The sequence below is a fragment of the Lepidochelys kempii genome, chromosome 2, assembly GCF_965140265.1.
Source record: "Lepidochelys kempii isolate rLepKem1 chromosome 2, rLepKem1.hap2, whole genome shotgun sequence".
NCBI lineage: Eukaryota > Metazoa > Chordata > Testudines > Cheloniidae > Lepidochelys > Lepidochelys kempii.
The window spans coordinates 197,855,619-197,874,567 of record NC_133257.1 but is presented as its reverse complement, the minus strand read 5'-3'; the positions used below and the strand labels follow the sequence as shown (position 1 = coordinate 197,874,567).

The 18,949-nt window shown below is 38.5% G+C and overlaps 1 protein-coding gene across 11 annotated transcripts in view; it reads right to left on the bottom strand.

Moving 5' to 3' along the window:
* Positions 1-18,949, bottom strand: part of SLC4A7 (solute carrier family 4 member 7) — a 161,722-nt gene that overhangs the window by 14,420 nt on the left and 128,353 nt on the right. For 10 of the 11 annotated variants that reach the window (XM_073333411.1, XM_073333416.1, XM_073333420.1 and 7 more), the window contains 10 exons: positions 17,193-17,339; positions 15,740-15,843; positions 13,876-14,050; positions 10,289-10,422; positions 8,731-8,976; positions 6,981-7,086; positions 5,783-5,944; positions 3,938-4,051; positions 2,309-2,470; positions 1,735-1,986 (listed from right to left, as the gene is read on the bottom strand). In XM_073333411.1, the coding sequence (XP_073189512.1) occupies positions 1,735-1,986; positions 2,309-2,470; positions 3,938-4,051; positions 5,783-5,944; positions 6,981-7,086; positions 8,731-8,976; positions 10,289-10,422; positions 13,876-14,050; positions 15,740-15,843; positions 17,193-17,339 (1,602 nt within the window). Of the gene's footprint in view, positions 1-1,734; positions 1,987-2,308; positions 2,471-3,937; positions 4,052-5,782; positions 5,945-6,980; positions 7,087-8,730; positions 8,977-10,288; positions 10,423-13,875; positions 14,051-15,739; positions 15,844-17,192; positions 17,340-18,949 lie in introns of those variants that run through there. The other variant, XM_073333422.1, reaches the window with a different exon arrangement.

The following is an 18,949-nucleotide window of genomic DNA, read 5'->3' as shown; positions in this document are numbered from 1 at the left end:
AGGATCAGTTTTTGAATGTTTCCATTGATAGTGCCTTAGTGACCTCTTGGTGGCTTTCCCATTATTAGATTGCTTTGTTTGGATATTTCCTACAATCTAATCAAAACTTCTTCTTTAAGATCATTGTTTACTGTAACACCCATGGTCAACCTCTAATACTTTAAAGCCATATGAATAGGGTTGGTCAGAAAACAAGAATTCTGTTTCATGAAAAATGTTGAGGTTTTGACATGTTCAAAAAAATTTGTGGAAAAAAACAGACGCCCTCACACACACCAGTAGTTAGGGAGCTCACCTGGGATGTGGGAGACTCAGGTTCAAGTCCCTTCTCTGCCTGATTCAGGGTCTCCCATATTCCAAGCAAGTTTCCTATACACCAAGCTATTACCTAGTCTGTGGGGAGGTCTCTTTCTCGCTCGCATTTTCATCAAAACTGATAGATTTCAGGGAAAAGTTTTGGTTTCAATGAAAAATTCCTGGCCATCTCTATCTCTGTAAGCACTGAAAGAATAATTTAGAGATAATGCAGATGTGAACTGAGGCCCTAATATAACCTGCAGAACCTTTATTATGCATAGCAATGCATAGAACAGAGAGGATTGAGGTTGATGCTCCAATACCAAAGTGAGTTGCAAGACTGCTAAATAGACAAAACACAATATTGTGTGAATAGTGAGAACACAGTATATGTAAGTAACTGAGACAAACATGAAATACCACAATGCCATTTTTATAGAATCATTTCCTTGAGAAGTGTACATTTAATCTTTCTCCTATTCTATATTATTGCCACTCAAGCAGGTGTACAGAGCTATCGTATCTTTCCTCTTCCTTCACTCCCTTAGCTCAGGGGTGGGCAAACTTTTTGGCCTGAGGGCCACATCGGGGTTGCGAAACAGTACGGAGGACTGGGTAGGGAAGGCTGTGCCTCTGCAAACAGCCTGGCCCCCGCCCCCTATCCGCCCCCTCCCACTTCCCGCCCCCTGACTGCCCCCCTCAGAACCCCTGACCCATCCAACCCCCCCCACACTCCTTGTCCCCTGACGGCTCCCTTCTGGGACCCCTGTCCCTAACTGTCCCCCCGGGACCCCCACCCCCTATCCAACCCCCCCGCTCCCTTCTCCCCGGTCTCCTGACCACCCCCTCCCATCCAACCGCCCTCTCTCTGCCCCCCAGGACCTCCTGCCCCTTATCCAACACCGCTGCCCCCTTACCATGCCAGCAGCAGGACAAGCTTATTGGAAAGCCTGGGAGGTGGGCGGGTGCAAGCCATGCTGCCCACACAGTGGCATAACTGCAGGGCAGGGGGACAGCGGGGGAGGGGCGAGGGTCTAGCCTCCCTGGCCAGGAGTTCAGGGGCCAGGCAGGACGGTCCCACGGGCCGGATGTGGCCCATGGGCTGTAGTTTGCCCACCTCTGCCTTAGATGCATTAGAGTACAGACCTGCCACAAGTTAACCCCGAGCCCGGAAAACTGTAAAATAACTAGTCAGAAAAGAGTCTTAAGTAATCAAGCATTTGAGATAAGGAACGAGTGTTTATCATAACCTCTATCTTCTCAGATGTCTTTTACTCTCATCTATGCCATCATTTCTATTAACTCTAAAATGACAACTGTAAAATGAAAGTGGATTTCTTTTAATTCGTATATTAAACTTGCTTATATTATCCAATAGTAAATAATGATATTAAAATATAAAACATGCTATGTTTTAGAACAACCATTATCTCTTACCTTCAAAACAGAGGTCATGAACACAGAAAGGCCCATCAGAACAAATATCATTAACCCTGTCACGCGCTGCTCCCGGATTCCCAAGAACTTAGGTTGCTCTCCTGGGGCAGAGCATTCAGATTCTACTTTTAGGCTATTGACGTGACTTATAGACAGGACAGTTGCAGCCACAAACCAAGGCAAGCCCATTATTGAACATATCCCCAGCATAACACCAACCATGAGCAGATCAAGATGATAGCCACAGCCTTTCTGTAAAGTCAAGTAAAGAAATGAGTTACCTGCAAAAAGATTTGCAGTACATAAAAGATTTATACACTAAATGACTAAAAAAAATTCTCTAGATAGATTTCTAGAATGCTCACCACACTAGTAGCCATGTGTTTTGTTACTAGATATGAACAGGTCATTTAAGTAGCTGCAATTTAGTTTTATGTTTCAAAGACCTACACTATTTACGGTTATGTAGCCTATTTAGAGAACACTGAACAAGTTTCTTTTGCAATAAGTTGTCTTACATGCTTACAATTGAGTTCAGAATATATTCGAAAAATGAAAAAAAGCTAACTATTACCTTCAACTTATGCTCCTTTCTGTTTATGATTACTGCTGTGATTTGCTGGTCCATGAAAATGAGAATGGTACAGAGTAATGCAGGAAAAGCAGCTACCAGTAGTGTCCACCAAGGATTACCTCCAAGAGGATCTATGAGCCATCCCCTGTCTTTTTGAGTGGGCTGGAAAACAAATTTGAGTAATAGGAATGAAAGTCTATAACTGTAAATGCCTGCTATAATAAACAGGTCAAACTCAGTTTAGACTAAATACTTTTTTTAAAAATGCCTTTTAAAAGAATCATATTCAAGTTTTTAAACTAATGAAAATGTCTTGGAGTGAAGTTAGATTATGTTATGTTTGTTCTCATGCTGTCACTTGGACAGCATAGAGGTCACCAACATCATGTTCTGTCCTGAGTCTGGGTGTTACAGGATAGGATGCATGTGAGCGACAGGCATCTGTTGATGCTGACCAGCCATGTTTTAGGTCTTCTGGGGGCCTTTTTGATCCTTCTTTATTGATGGAAAGTCTAAGATTTTTCCCATAAAGAAGCTGGTATGCTTCGGAGCAGATGACCATACCATTTTAGAGCGTTGGGCGACAGTTTGAGGTAGTGGGACATGTTTAGTTAGAAAAATGGATCTCTTCATTCAACTTGAATTTGTCCATTTGAGAGTTTCAATCTTTTGTACATGCTTCATCTGAATGATATCCAACTTCTTTTCAATTTTGACACCGAGAGGTCATGTTTCAATCCCACAGGTCAAAATACTGGCCACCAAAGCATTATAAATCCTCAGTTTGTCTCTCTACTTATCAGCATATTGAGTTTATGAAGAACATTCTTGATCAGGTGCCCCTTTACTGACTATGCTTTTGCAGTTTGGGCGTCAAGTTGTTTCTTGATGCTTCCAATGTTATCAACGACAGAGCAGACCTAGATGAAATCATCATCAATCTCAATTGGGGTGATTACCCACTTAAGATGCTAAAGCCTGCAGGATGATCAAAACTGCCAATTGTAAGAGGTTTGGTTCTACCCCAATTAATTTTCAGGCCAACTTTTGCTGCTGAGCTTTCACGGATTTAGGTGCCACAAGTAGCTCATCCATTGATTTGATAACTAGCGCTACGTCCTCAGCAAAACTGGCGTAGGCGAGGGTCTTACCAAGGGCTTATGCCTAAAACGCATTTAGTTGGTGGACTGAAGGAGTGGTGCAATTAGCTGCTAGGTGTGCATTATTATAACATTAAGTCATATGAGGGTGTGGTTTACGTGAAAAAAATTTAGCAAGACAAAACAAACATAATCCTTTCCATTTTCCTTGGCTTCTACACAGCTCTCCTGAACAAGGGTTCATGCTACTCTGTGAGATGGAATAGCAAGGATCTCCAGGAACTTCCTTTATCAGATGAAAATTAGACCCAGAACAGAAAATGCCAAGAAATTAAAAACATATCAATCCAGAAAAAAAATTAGCATGGAAAAAACACGCATATTACAGTGTATTTCTTTGCAAACACAAAAAAAGTCAATTTCTTTTTCCATATTTAAAAGCAATTTTTTCATTTTTCCACTGTTCAACTATCCATGAAATTGCAGATCATTTAAACCTTTTTAAATGGACAAGGTTTTTGTTTCTTACTTCAAATTTCTCAGGAACATGTAATTTAGCAGAAGGAACTCCAACAAGCCAGTCAATCAGAACCATGATCACTATGGTCAGAAATACAGCGAAGTCACTGATTGTAGAGCGCACCTAGAAGGGAAAAAAGGTATCTTAAAATACAAGCTATTTTCACTGCTATATTTAATGCCTGTCAAAATGGATAATTTTTGCAACTTTAAATTAGTTCAATTTTTTAAATGATCGAACAGATCAGATTTAGCCCACAATTCCTGGCACTATCTTCTGTCATACTTTATCTGTAAATTAAAGTGACCTGTGACCATAACCCTATTGTCTTATTGCCCACCCTATTAATGGAGGATAAAATATTATCTTAAATCCTAGCCTCGAAGAAGTGATCTGTTGGAGGAAACAAATTCCTTTAAAGGCCTTTGGAAATGATTGGGTTCCATTAGCCTTAAAAGAAGGACCAGACCATTAAAACAGGTCCCTCAGCCCAACAAGATGCATGTGCCTCTACCTCAAAATATAAAATACAATGGCCATCCCATAGCAAAAGTCATAGAATCATAGACAAAGGTCAAAAGGGACTATTATGATCGTCTAGTCTGACCTCCTGCATAACACAGACCACGGAATCTCACCCACCAACTCCTGTAACAAACCCCTAGCTTACATCTGAGCTACTGAAGTCCTCAAATCGTGGTTTAAAGACTTCAAGGTGCAGAGAATCCTCCAGCAAGTGACCCATGCCCCACGCTGCAGAGTCTAATTTCTATGCTTAAACTTCCAATCCCATCCTAAACACTACATACCTGGTATAGCTGCATTCCATATATGATAAGGTATGATTTCACTATGAAACAATAGCCATGATGCTTTTCTGCAAGATGCCTGCACAAATAGTGATGACTTTTTCAACTTGCAAAACATTGTAGAGGCTACCCCACAGGACGCCTCCCCATATAACAGAGCTGTAGCACCAGCCAGCCAACAGTGCTATTGACTAATCTCACGGATCTCCTCTCACTTGGGAGTTGGCTGGCTGCTCATCCCTTCCTTTCTAATATCTTGTTTTTACACTGTCACTCTTATTTCCAAGAGCACACTTTAGAATTTACAGTTTTACTGAGATCTGGATGTTTATACTTCAGCTAATTTGGGTTATACTGTAGGACAGTTTCAAGGTGTGGAAGATGGACTGGTAAAAGTTAATGTGCATATGTGGGTATGGGTTTAAATTTCACAAGCATCTTCCCCACTTTCTTTTGGCTAAAAGGAATTATCTTCTGGCACTTGATCCAAGCAGCAAGGATTAGATCAGCCCCCTAACAGAGGCTGAGTGAAGGGATGTTGCTCCCAACACTCTTGTGTTTGGCGATATACTTTTTCCCCCCAGGTTAGGTATCAACCCATCATCCTGTGCCAATGGATGTGACAAACCGTGTGGATGTCTAATCACTTTGTGAGATCTGACTATATCCCAATGTGGATTTGGGGGCCTCCTTAGGTCTGTGAATGTTTAAGTTACTCATTTTTGTGAATACAGTAAAGAATTTAAGAAAATGACAGTTCAGTTATCATAATTTCAAGAACTTTTAACCATTTCCAGTACCTCTGTCTCAGTGTCTATATTTTTAGTTTTAACTCCTAAATTTACAGCATTATCAGCCAATTATCAATCAATCACTTATTTCTGTCTCACCGGGAGAATGATAGCAGCAAACTAATATTCTCAATACCGTGTTCTGAACCTTTGGAAACACATTAAGTAAAAGCAAAACTGGAGTGAATTACATCATTGTATGCAAGAAGGAAAGGCTGTCATTTCAAAGCAAAATAGCAGTGAACCCTAATTACCTTAGTAGGGAAATAACGTTTGGTCTTAAACTGCTTGAGAAAAGAGGAGAGGAAAAATGTTGTAAAGAATAATATCACGGACCAAAACAGAACATCTGGAATATATGGGCCATGATGACCGCAAGCTGATCCAAGAAACACACCATGAAACTTTTTGCATTCCTACAAACAAAAACAACAAAAAACAAGTTACACTCTTTAAAATAAAGGTCATTCAAAGGAGCATTATAACTTGAGGCCTCCCCCTTAAACTCACCAAAACAAAAAATTTGCACTGAAAAGGGCAATCAGTTTTTATTTTTTAAAGCGCAAAGTCTATACTGAAGCTTTCTACATAGACTAATTACCCCAAGACTTAAGGGAGGTAGGGACCATGCATCAAATGCTCTCAGCATATGCTCCTAAAGTTGGAGAAGTTTGGAAGCAAATCTTAAATTGTTAATTTTGTTTCTATCCTAGACCAAAGGTGTCTAGGGAGGATCAAGGGAGAAATTTCAGAGTTTGTTGCTTACGTAGTAGAAAACCAGACAAACATTCTGATACTACCGTTTAGGACTGTGGATAATACCTAAAAAAATTTTTTTCACTTGTATTTACTTTTGGTCCTAGCATAGAGTATTACAATTGAAGACTTATCTTTACATCTCCCTCACTCCCGAACCAAAAAATGATCCTCAAATGTACTTTATACAATTTTCAGACTCTAATTTAGCAAAGCACTTAAGTACATGCTTAACTTTACACATGTACTTAAGTCCACTGAAGTCAATGAATTTTAAGCACATACACAAATCTTTTGCTGAATTGAGGCCTCATATCTTATTAAAAATGAATGTTTCTATGATAATATATTAATACAGCAAAACAATTACCAATTAATATCAAAATAATCACCAAGCCTCTGAAAGAACTTGGCCCTACCTGTCAAATACAGAAGCATGCATAGATAAATGTTTAAGATTTAGATCAAGCCCTTACTGTGAAATTGAAAATTATTGGCATGGATCATAACACAAAAAAGAAGGCATCCACCTACTCAAAAGGGAGAAAATATTCTTTCATCTTTTCAATTCTCCCCTAGTGTTCTAAAAGTGTTCTGCATATACAGAATTCTAAAGAAGCTGATCCAGATTCAACTGGGGGGATGAAACAAGATGAAAAATAAGTAACCCCATGTTTTAATTTTTGAGTTACTCACAGAAACTGTGAGGTTAGTCCATGTTACAGTATCCACAGATGTATTGGTCTTCAGCCACATCTGTAAAGTTTCATTGCTAGGGTTCTGAGGCTCAGAACACACACATCTGAAAAGTAAAATTAAGTATCAGTAAAGAGCTTTTCATTCTAGTTTCAGTTTGCTTTTGAACTTTTAAACTCTTAACACAATGTTGCAATTTTAAGCTATTTACATTTGTAAAAAGTTAAAGTGGCTACAATAACTTCGATCCCAAACTACTACATAAAGATGACAGAGTACAAGGCTCCTCATTATGTGCAGTGAAATACATGAGATAAGAAAGTGGCTTTATTAAAAAGAACTATTAGAAATATTTTCTGAAGAGTTCCAGGAAAAAGTGTTCCATACATTTTCCTCTCAAATTCTAACACATTAAATTCTTTCAAAATTGCATAAAGCAAAGGTCTCTCTCCAGAAACAGGTAGCAGGTACTTATAAAAAAAATTCCTTATAAAAGGGACATAAACTTGAGGGGGGGAAATCACATTTATTTCTAGAACTTGGTGCCTACTATAATGAATATAACTGAACAGTTGACAAAAAACAACTGTTTTTCTTATCTGGTTTATACTGTACATTTGACAGACTTTGGGTAGAGTCAGTTTCACTTTTGAACCTGTTCAGTTATTAAGTTTCACCATTGTTGAAAAGATCCTTATAAACATTAAGTAGGGAGCAGAAAAACCCCAAAACAATTTTTAAAAAAGTAAGACATCACAGGGCACTCAATCTGAACAGAAAATTATCTTAAAACATTCAGGCTAACAGCATCCCTTTAACAGAATTAAAAAATCTGAGGTTATGAACCTGAATTTTATGCTTGAATTGCACTTCACATTAGCAAATTTGTTTGCAAGTGAAATGCATTTTGGGATACTGGCACTCCACAAAAGAACCTGCTCATGTAGCTATTGTGGGTTTTAATGGGTGGCCAGAGAAATAAAGACAAGTTATTTCAAATAACCAGAGACAGGCAAGAAGATAGTTGAACTATTTGCTAGGCTTAGAGAAACGGTTTTCCAATGAACCCGAGCCTGAAAATCAAACATAACAAGTAAAACTAAAAAATATATACATCTTGTGACTGCATCTAAAGATAGAAGGTGAATAAAAAAAATCTGAAGGTACAAAATTTCCATCCTTATTGTATAAATTTAGTCTATATCATTATTTACATTATTGAAAACTTTTTACAGTACTAACTATTTCAGTTGACAAAACTCTTTTCTCATATATGTACATATATTATTTTAAAGTTTTAAGAATTACTACACCATATCAGGTGTACAGCAAAACAAATTGATTTTACATAGCAAAACAAACCGATCTTCAGCTAGTGGAGATTTACGTCAGCGTAACTATTCAGACTGGTATAACACAGCAGGACTTGGCCCAACATGTTTAAACATTTAGTAGAGATTATATGAAATTTATACCATACCTACCATGCTTTCTCTTATATGTACCTGACATTGGGCTATCTATATGCAAAGCTGCAATTTTATGACTATGTAATAAAAACATTCAAGATGCAAAAATTCAAGCATTCAAATTATTAGGCTTTTTTTTTTAAAAAGAATTCTTGAAAGCATATTATTATATATGTTCATTTAAACTTCCATTTATACATTCAGAAATTTTACTAATGGACTGTAAGGTGTTCCATTAGTATTATCCTGGTGTAAAAAAATGTAAAAAACCTGACACTTACGAATATGAAGTCAATTTATCCAGGTCATTGTGCATATTGAAGGCATAAAGTTCTCCCAAATGAAAAAGCTTTTCCAATGCTTCATAGATAAATATGATGCAAATGAGTGCTGCAAAAGCTTCCTCAGTAAATCGAGTGATGTAACACACAAGGCTGCTTGCGTCAGTTGCTACTAATACTATGCATAAAAATGAAGTCCACAGACCAATGCTGGTTCGCAGGGAAAGATAGGAAAGCCCATAGTCCCTGTTTGAAAAAGAAAATACAGGTGTTCAGTAAAATTTTAAGGCTACCTGAAACAGTAAACCATTCAACCTTGTAAAAAAAAAGGTAAGGCACAAATTTTTGTCCCTGTACTTGTACTCTCTTGTGCCTTGCTTATCCTGACGTGAGGGCAGCCTTTGTTTGAGGCAGAAACATCTGGGACTCTACTTCTTTCCTCATCCTGAGGGCTGGAGCTGTTACTATGGAGAGAGGGTGCTGGGATCCAATGAGCAGTTACGTAGGTAGGGGGCGTATGAACCCACTCTCCACCTAAAGGGTGTGGGGTATACTTTAAGGCTGTCTACCTTTTCAGCCTCAGGGTTCCCTGTCAGGGTCAAAGTCACTATTGCAGTTTAGGCAGAAAGGTGTGGTAATTCTTTGCTTTGTCTGACCTTTTCTGGCACAGGACTGGAATCCTGGTTTCCTTGCTGAAATCAACCAGTGCCTCACATCCAAGTGGCACAGAGTTTCTTTATATACTCCAAGTCCTGTTTTCTCCTCTAGCTGCAGCATGCTAGGGCCAGCGGTCTCTACATGCTGGAATTTAACAGCTAAATGTCAAGACTAAGATCTAAAGTCTTAAGTATGCTTTCTTAATTTGCTGGTTGGGAGGAACCACAATCCACATATCTGAACTATTCTAGAAGATCAAAGAGAAAACGAATACTGACAAACACTATGGCTGAAAGTGAACGATAACTTATACAGATACACCATCAAGGAAATATATAAAAAAAACACAATAAAAGACTTCCACAAGGAAATGTTGATCCTCCTTTTTTCTTTCATCTGTGTAAGATTGTTACAATTTTTAAACATAAAAGTAGTTTTAAAACATTATATTTATAAGTCTGATATAGATTATGTATCAAATTATTTATAATTCCAAAAGCAAGATTTAATCTATTTAAATTTGTAACTAGAGATTGGATAGAAACAGTATCTGGATCTAGATAAAATTCAAGGCAAGGGTACAAGGTTTAGATTTGTGGCCAAATCAAGACTAGGGTTCAACTGACATTTGACATTGCCAAGATCTTGCAGGCTATTCTTGCAAAATCATGGTCACCAGAGCGAAAGGCAGATATCTTCTGGCTTTTGATCCAACCCCAACACAAAGTCACAAAACCAGGTTTGCATCTGAGAATTAAAATGCAGCCCAACTAAAATGTAAAGTCGGGTTTTAGTCCATGCCGACTTGCAGATTTCCACTTTCAGTATTACAAATCTATCAGGAAGTCTGAGTTATCCTTAAGTTCAGAAAACGTATCAAGTCAATGTAAATATTACTTACTTGCAGAATTTAAATAATATTTTTTCAAATACTAGAACTGGTCCAGTGCTCCCCAGTATCGTAAGAGGTTGCCCAGCAAACAGAGAATAGGCAATCCCAGTTAATGAGGCTCCAAAGAGAGATTCTATTGCACTCTGTTTGGAGGGAAAAAAATTGCTGTGACACATTGCCTTTATGGTTAACATTTATCACCATGTTTTCACACTTATGATTTTATAAACCACCATCTTAGAAATAAAGTTAGGAATGAAAACAGTAAAACCAATATTGATATTGATGCTTTATACACATAAGTAACTTAACACAGCACTGAAATAACAGTACCATGGTCAAAAGATTTGGAATGCCTCACTCTTGAACAACTGTAAAGCTATCCATACCCATAAGAACAAGTTATTAATTCTGAAGGCTAAGGAGGAAAGCACACACCAACAATTTTAACAAACACAAGGTCTACCAAATGTGGTTAAAGAAAAAGAAAAACTGTCTTTCTCTGGAAGAAAGAAGATATTGCAGCATATCTGTATGAAAACTTGATACAGTGTGCTGTATCAAACCTGCACCAGGCAACCAAGCATTACAAAAGAAAAAATGTGAATGGGTGTTACTGAACAATAATGGTTTACATATACATGACAATGAAAAGATGGGTTTCAGAGGAACAGCCGTGTTAGTCTGTATTCGCAAAAAGAAAAGGAGTACTTGTGGCACCTTAGAGACTAACCAATTTATTTGAGTATGAGCTTTCGTGAGCTACAGCTCACTTCATCAGATGTTTACCGTGGAAACTGCAGCAGACTTTATATACACACAGAAATCATGAAACAATACCTCCTCCCACCCCACTGTCCTGCTGGTAATAGCTTATCTAAAGTGATCAACAGGTGGGCCATTTCCAGCACAAATCCAGGTTTTCTCACCCTCCACCCCCCCACACAAATTCACTCTCCTGCTGGTGCTAGCCCATCCAAAGTGACAACTCTTTACATAATCAAGTCGGGCTATTTCCTGCATAGATCAAGGTTTTCTCACATCCCCCCCACCCCCATACACACACAAACTCACTCTCCTGCTGGTAATAGCTCATCTAAACTGACCATTCTCCAGGTTTAAATCCAAGTTAAACCAGAACATCTGGGGGGGGGGGGGTAGGAAAAAACAAGAGGAAACAGGCTACCTTGCATAATGACTTAGCCACTCCCAGTCTCTATTTAAGCCTAAATTAATAGTATCCAATTTGCAAATGAATTCCAATTCAGCAGTTTCTCACTGGAGTCTGGATTTGAAGTTTTTTTGTTTTAAGATTATGATTTAAGTTTTAAGACTTGATTATGTAAAGAGTTGTCACTTTGGATGAGCTAGCACCAGCAGGAGAGTGAATTTGTGTGGGGGGGTGGAGGGTGAGAAAACCTGGATTTGTGCTGGAAATGGCCCACCTGTTGATCACTTTAGATAAGCTATTACCAGCAGGACAGTGGGGTGGGAGGAGGTATTGTTTCATGATTTCTGTGTGTATATAAAGTCTGCTGCAGTTTCCACGGTAAACATCTGATGAAGTGAGCTGTAGCTCACGAAAGCTCATACTCAAATAAATTGGTTAGTCTCTAAGGTGCCACAAGTACTCCTTTTCTTTTTAATGAAAAGATGGAGTAGTAAGCCAGCATCCCACCTGGTAATGCATTTCTCTTTGTTAGGGTAAACTATTTATTTGTTTTTGTCCTAGAATTACATGCTTTACTAAAACACTTTCCTCTTAAAATAAATAAATAAAATGTTATAAACCACTACAAGAGAGAAAAAGCAGAGCTTTGGACCTAAAACACTGTTTAAGTTTTAAAAAATTACCTAAGCCAGTTAAAAAATAAAATATGAAAAGACATGAGTTTGACAAGAACATTCTTGACTTGCAATTTTTAAAAAAATGCTCTTCTGTAATTATTCATGCCCGAGAAAGCTAAAACTAAGCAAACATGATTTAAGCCCTAATTCAATAAGGCACTTAAACCTGGGCTGTGAATTGCTGAATTGGGGCAATAAAAGGAGTTTTGCATGCTACACATAAAAAGATGATGTATTAATTTCGCCTGTTGTTCAAGTGTTAACCTCAAACTAGTATTTTAGTTCAATCAATGCATTAACTTTGGGCTCTGAATCAGGATGGTGGCAGGGACAGGGAGTACTGTGAAGGTGACATTCTCTGGGAATGTGAGGGAGGGGTTTGAACACAAACTTTGTACCTTACAAAGTCAGCTACTGTGCTTCAACATACGTGCACAGTAACTAATTTATTATATTCATTGATGCACACCAAAGTATCTGAAGGCAGGAACAAGCCCGCAAATAGTCCCAGACAGCTAAAAAAAAGAAGGTATTTAAAATCAAATCTTAAAAAGGAACACATTTTCAAAGTTATGCATAAGAGGTACATGTACAAATCACGTTAATGTTTTTATGCCAACTGCCTGAAAACATACTTCCTAACTCTGGAGTAATAAAATTATGGCACAGTACAAGAATGTAATTTATTTCTGGAAGCAGATTTTGTACCAGCCAACGGCTTGTTAAAATTCTCCTGTTAATAAGGAAATATTCAAGTCACAGGCCTTCTTTGCAAAAAATAAAGTCCAGTTAAATAAGTACAAGTGTAAACAAGTACTACAATTCAAGTTTAAAGGTGTGCTCTGAAAAGCAGTATGGAGTTTTTTTGTATTTTGTATAATCAAAATCCTAAGATGTTTTAAGGAAAAATTTAAATACATCCTTATATTTTCCCTAAAAGAAAAAAAGTCATTTTCACAACAAAATTAAAAATAGAAAATACATTTAATAAATTATTTTAATTAACAGTCATTAGCTAATTCACATTGAAACACTGACTTTATACAATAGTGGATGTGACCATTTCCCCCTTTAAGAAAATTGCGAAGCCCTAGTTAGTAATTTAGTTAAAATGGCTATAGTCTGCAAACTATCCAATATGGCATTACCAAGATTAAAAAGATATTTCTCTATAGCCAAATTTGTTAAGGTTTAAAATGAAGAGTATTTTCTGTTTATAAACCTTGGTTATCTCCTCTTATTAAGAATATAAAGTAGTACACAATTAGTGAAAAAACATTTATATTTTGTCCATGGTTTAAATATACAATTCTGCTTCCTCTGCCAATGCATCATCAGCATTATCATCCACACAGGCCTACTACTCAAGGCCATTAAGCTTGGTTAGCTATCCACCTTGAGCCTCTGACTTATCCTAAGTAGGCCTACTGGGATGGTGCAGCTTTAGTGCTTACATTTTTTGAGCCAATTCTATTGTCCCTTTCCAAAAAGGCAATGAAAGCTCTTTTTCAATTCATGAAGCCATTCACCCAGTAAGGCAGGATAAACATTTTTACCTTAACTGTGCATCCTCTCCTGTTCACATTTTCCACAGCAATTACCTTTTGGGGAATGTCTGCCTTGGGGCAGGCTAATCAAGTGCTGTGGATAAACTCTTCAAATAAAAGTATGAATAAATGAGACAAATGCACACAGTCACTTGCCTCTGAAGATCTAAAAGCCTGGCCACTACCATTCTTTGTACTCACTATTCTGCCTTCTGTAGCTTCTCCCAGGAGCCCTCCAAAAGTGATTACAGGAGACATACAGGCACAGTATAGGAAAAGAATCGAGGCCAGGCACTGCAGGCTTAATGCATCCTTGAAGTCACTCAAGAAAAAAGGTGCTTTCCTTTTGATGTCAAGTATCAAACCACCAAAAAGCCTAAATAGGTGAGATGAAACTCGTCAAACTGTACACTAAAGGATTCTAGCTAGTTTAAAACTATGGGCTACACAAGATTGCCAATGCCGACTGCCAGCACAAAGTTAACAATTTCATAATCCAATTTAAAATACAACACAGATTAAAATGTAAACTAATTTAGTCAATTCCAATCCAGTTAATTGTATAAAAAAGTTACGTGGTTTATACTTAACTATATATTTTAAAATGCTGTTTAGCTATTTTGCATATAATGGGCTAGACACTGAAAAGACCCTGGCAAATCACTCTGCCCAAACAATGTTTTAAGAGGCCCAGATCTGAACGAAGTGGTCATCAAAACACGTAATAAGCACAAAAAGGATATTTAAAATCCAGCTTTTAGGACAGGGGTGGGCAAATTTTTTGGCCTGAGGGCCACATCTGGGAATAGAAATTGTACGGCAGGTCATGAATGCTCACAAAATTGGGTTTGGGGTACGGGAGGGGATGAGGGCTCTGGTTGGGGGTGCTAGTTCCGGGGTGGGGCCAGAAATTAGGAGTTCAGGCTCCCAGCGGCACTTACCTCAAGTGGCTCCTGGAAGCAGTGGTATGTCCCTTCTCCTGCTCCTACGTGGAGGCGCGGCCAGGTGGCTCTGCACGCTGCCCCATCTGCAGGCACTGCCCCTGCAGCTCCCATTGGAGCACTGGAGGGGGCCATTGGAGCCGGAGTGGGGCCATGCTGCAGCTTCCGGGGAGCCACGTGCTGCGGCCCCCGACCCTGCTCCCCGGCTGGAGCGCCGGAGCAGGGCAAGCCCCAGACCCTGTTCCCTAGCGGGAGCTCGCAGGCTGGCTTAAAACAGCCCGCGAGCCATATTTTGCCCACCCCTGGTATAGGACATAATACTGGAGCTGAAACCAAAGTCAGTTCATATGGTGACAGGTTCTCTATGGAAAAGTATCACTAAATTCATGCTGTTGAAAATTTATTTGCCTGTAGGATATTAACTCTTGAACCTCTATAGTTTTTTTCCAGCTGATCCAAACCTGCAATAAAATTTTAGTGAAGATTAAGATTGGTTAAGTCTTATCAGTTGTTTTTCTAATTTGTAGGCAATCCAATTTTTTAGCCAAGGATTTGAGTTTACTAAAATTTCCAGACAAGAAATGCAACTCATCTACAAGAATTTTCTTTGAATTTTTTGCAGGTCTAAAAATCACTACTTTGTCCATATTCCATTGGTATGAATCTTGTTATATGATGCTGCATATAATACTGACCTCTTCTTTTAAAGTTTCTTCTGTGGGGTCTAGAAAATAGTTTAGACATTGATTTGTACCTATGCAATATTTTAAATATCTAGCCCAATATAGACAATTTCCAAGTTGCTGCTACACTCATGATAAATGCATGCTTTATAATAGTTTAAAAATTAAAAATGTATTTTGAAAATTTAGTCAGTTAAAGGAGGCATCCTCATACTATGAAATCCTTCACAAGTGTGTTGAGGAACATTGCCACAGGGTTGATAATGTTTTAAGGAGGACAACAATCATAGGCCAGAACCAATCACTTGAAAAGGAAAAAGGATGTGTTTTACCATGAATTTAAAAGATTTAAATGTATCATTCTACAAAATGGTAATCAGTATTAATGATTTATTGCTTGTATTTCTTTGTGATAACTAGTATTTAGGTAAGCAAACCCACCTTCCAGTCCTCCGTAGCTCAGGTCCAGCATGATGGCTCTCCTGTTTGAGAATCTCTCCTGTAGAAGTAGATCCATTTGGAAATTTAGGTATCTTCCTTTTCTCCTAGGTAAGGAAAGTACATTAAAACATTTTACTTTAGGGTCACCTTTTATTAATAAGCCTCTGATCAGGAAAAGTTTGCAAAGACCCAATACTTCCAAAATAAAATATTTTAATACAAGGTATTTGATAAATATTTACAATACAAATGTACAACATGATATGGATGATACTTGTAAATAAAGTTCCCAAAAGGCAACAGTATCTATGAATACACTTTGAATACACATGGCTTCTGAGGAGTGAATTCATAGCTCAATTAACAATACATTTTAATGGCAAGATACACACGATTCAGGTATAATAGTTATATCTAAAAATTATGTATGTATTATATACTGATTACATATATGCTATATCATGTGTGCATACACATGGTAATGTAAACACAAATGCACACACTCCACCTCATTATGCAGACAGCTTTGCTTTTTATATGGACATGTAAAAACTTTGCTCCTTGTACTCAGCAAGGTCCACCAACAGCACACAAATACCACAGGCTTCCTTTGTCTAACTCATATCCCACAACATCAACTCACCTACTTTCTTTGGAAACCAAAGCCCAGGCTGTAAGGAGCCCAAGGTTTTAACTTCACATTTCTTGATAAACAAGCTACATTTCCCCCTTTTAAATTTTGTCTTCTCTTTAAACCTCTCCAAGATTGTTACTACCTGACAGAGTATATGACCAGCCCCCCAAAAGGGGAGCCCCTGTCCCTCACTGTACCAGACCCTTGCTGCAGCAATTTCCCTCAACTATGAGAACTAATCAGGTTTTCTTTAGAGCACAATTTCCCACCCTAACACGCCTGTGGGGTGCAGCATAATAGCAGCACAAAACACTCTTTAGAGCAACAAGCAGAAGACCATGTTTGGGATTCAGATTCTCATTCCAAAAATAGCAGAATGCATTAATATTATCCATTTTTATTTTTCACATATAATTTACAGTGTTTTCATTTTCTAACCCAGATTTTCCCTACCTAAATTTGTATTTAATTTTTGTTTCCATTTTCCTTTGGAAAAACTGCAATAGTCTAGTTTATAATCATTAGATTCACATAACAGAACTTTTTATTATAAAAATTCCAAAATACAATTTCAGAGTATTCAAGATTAGAGAAATTAATAAGATTGATTTCAAGCAAAAACAGAGGAGAGGAGATAAACAAGTTAACGTAATATAGCTAGTGTTATTTTACAGAGGTTCTAATCTTTCTCCCAAATTGAAAGGGGAAGGAGGGTACTGCTGCTCTAATAAATGTTAATTATTATTATAAGTTTTGCATTGCATTTGGAAATGTATTTTAGAAACATATCACAGACCACAATACTGAAAAAGGTCTTACCTGGGAAGGAACACTTTTTGGTGGCTCAATGCGTATAGATGGATCCCACTCTCCTGGAGGCAGGACAGTCACTTGGTCTAAAAATTCATCAATTCCTGATAACAGATCATTACGGTCTTTAGCTTTATAAGCAACATCGTGGAAAACCTTTATTGGGAAAAAAAATACACACACAAATGAATGCTGGGTAAGAGCAACCCCTTAGAGGGACACTTGAGTAAAAAAGTCATAGGCAAATCTTCCATGGGTCTCAACTCGGCTTTTACTTGTGCACTTGCAATTTTGCATGTAAACAGGTTTGTATAAGCCTTTTTCAAATATTAACAACTGTGTGTGTTGTTGGTGGGTTTTGCACATGCAAATTCTTTCATATATGTGCACAAGTGCTTCCATTCATAATCTTGTGCATATATATATGTAACTGTGGTTCCAAATATTTTTGAAGTGTTCTTGACTAAATAATATACAGTCTTGTTTATAACAATCAATACTTCGAAAAATCCATCTTTTCTTTACAATAGAATCATAGAATAGAATATCAGGGTTGGAAGGGACCTCAGGAGGTCATCTAGTCCAACCCCCTGCTCAAAAGCAGGACCCATACCCAATTAAATCATCCCAGCCACGGCTTTGTCAAGCCTGACCTTAAAAACTTCTAAGGAAGGAGATTCCACCACCTCCCTAGGCAACGCATTCCAGTGTTTCACCACCCTCCTAGTAAAAAAGTTTTTCCTAATATCCAACCTAAACCTCCCCACTGCAACTTGAGACCATTACTCCTTGTCCTGTCCTCTCTTCCACCACTGAGAATAGTCTAGAACCATCCTCTCTGGAACTACCTCTCAGGTAGTTGAAAGCAGCTATCAAATCCCCCCTCATTCTTCTCTTCTGCAGACTAAACAATCCCAGTTCCCTCAGCCTCTCCTCATAACTCATGTGTTCCAGACCCCTAATCATTTTTGTTGCCCTTCGCTGGACTCTCTCCAATTTATCCACATCCTTCTTGTAGTGTGGGGCCCAAAACTGGACACAGTACTCCAGATGAGGCCTCACCAATGTCGAATAGAGGGGGACGATCACGTCCCTCGATCTGCTTGCTATGCCCCTACTTATACATCCCAAAATGCCATTGGCCGTCTTGGCAACAAGGGCACACTGCTGACTCATATCCAGCTTCTCGTTCACTGTCACCCCTAGGTCTTTTTCCGCAGAACTGCTGCCTAGCCATTCGGTCCCTAGTCTGTAGCGGTGCATTGGGTTCTTCCGTCCTAAGTGCAGGACCCTGCACTTATCCTTATTGAACCTCATCAGATTTCTTTTGGCCCAATCCTCCAATTTGTCTAGGTCCCTCTGTATCCTATCCCTGCCCTCCAGCGTATCTACCACTCCTCCCAGTTTAGTATCATCCGCAAATTTGCTGAGAGTGCAATCCACACCATCCTCCAGATCATTTATGAAGATATTGAACAAAACCGGCCCCAGGACCGACCCTTGGGGCACTCCACTTGACACCGGCTGCCAACTAGACATGGAGCCATTGATCACTACCCGTTGAGCCCGACAATCTAGCCAACTTTCTACCCACCTTACAGTGCATTCATCCAGCCCATACTTCCTTAACTTGCTGACAAGAATACTGTGGGAGACCGTGTCAAAAGCTTTGCTAAAGTCAAGATACAATACATCCACTGCTTTCCCTTCATCCACAGAACCAGTAATCTCATCATAGAAGGCGATTAGATTAGTCAGGTATGACC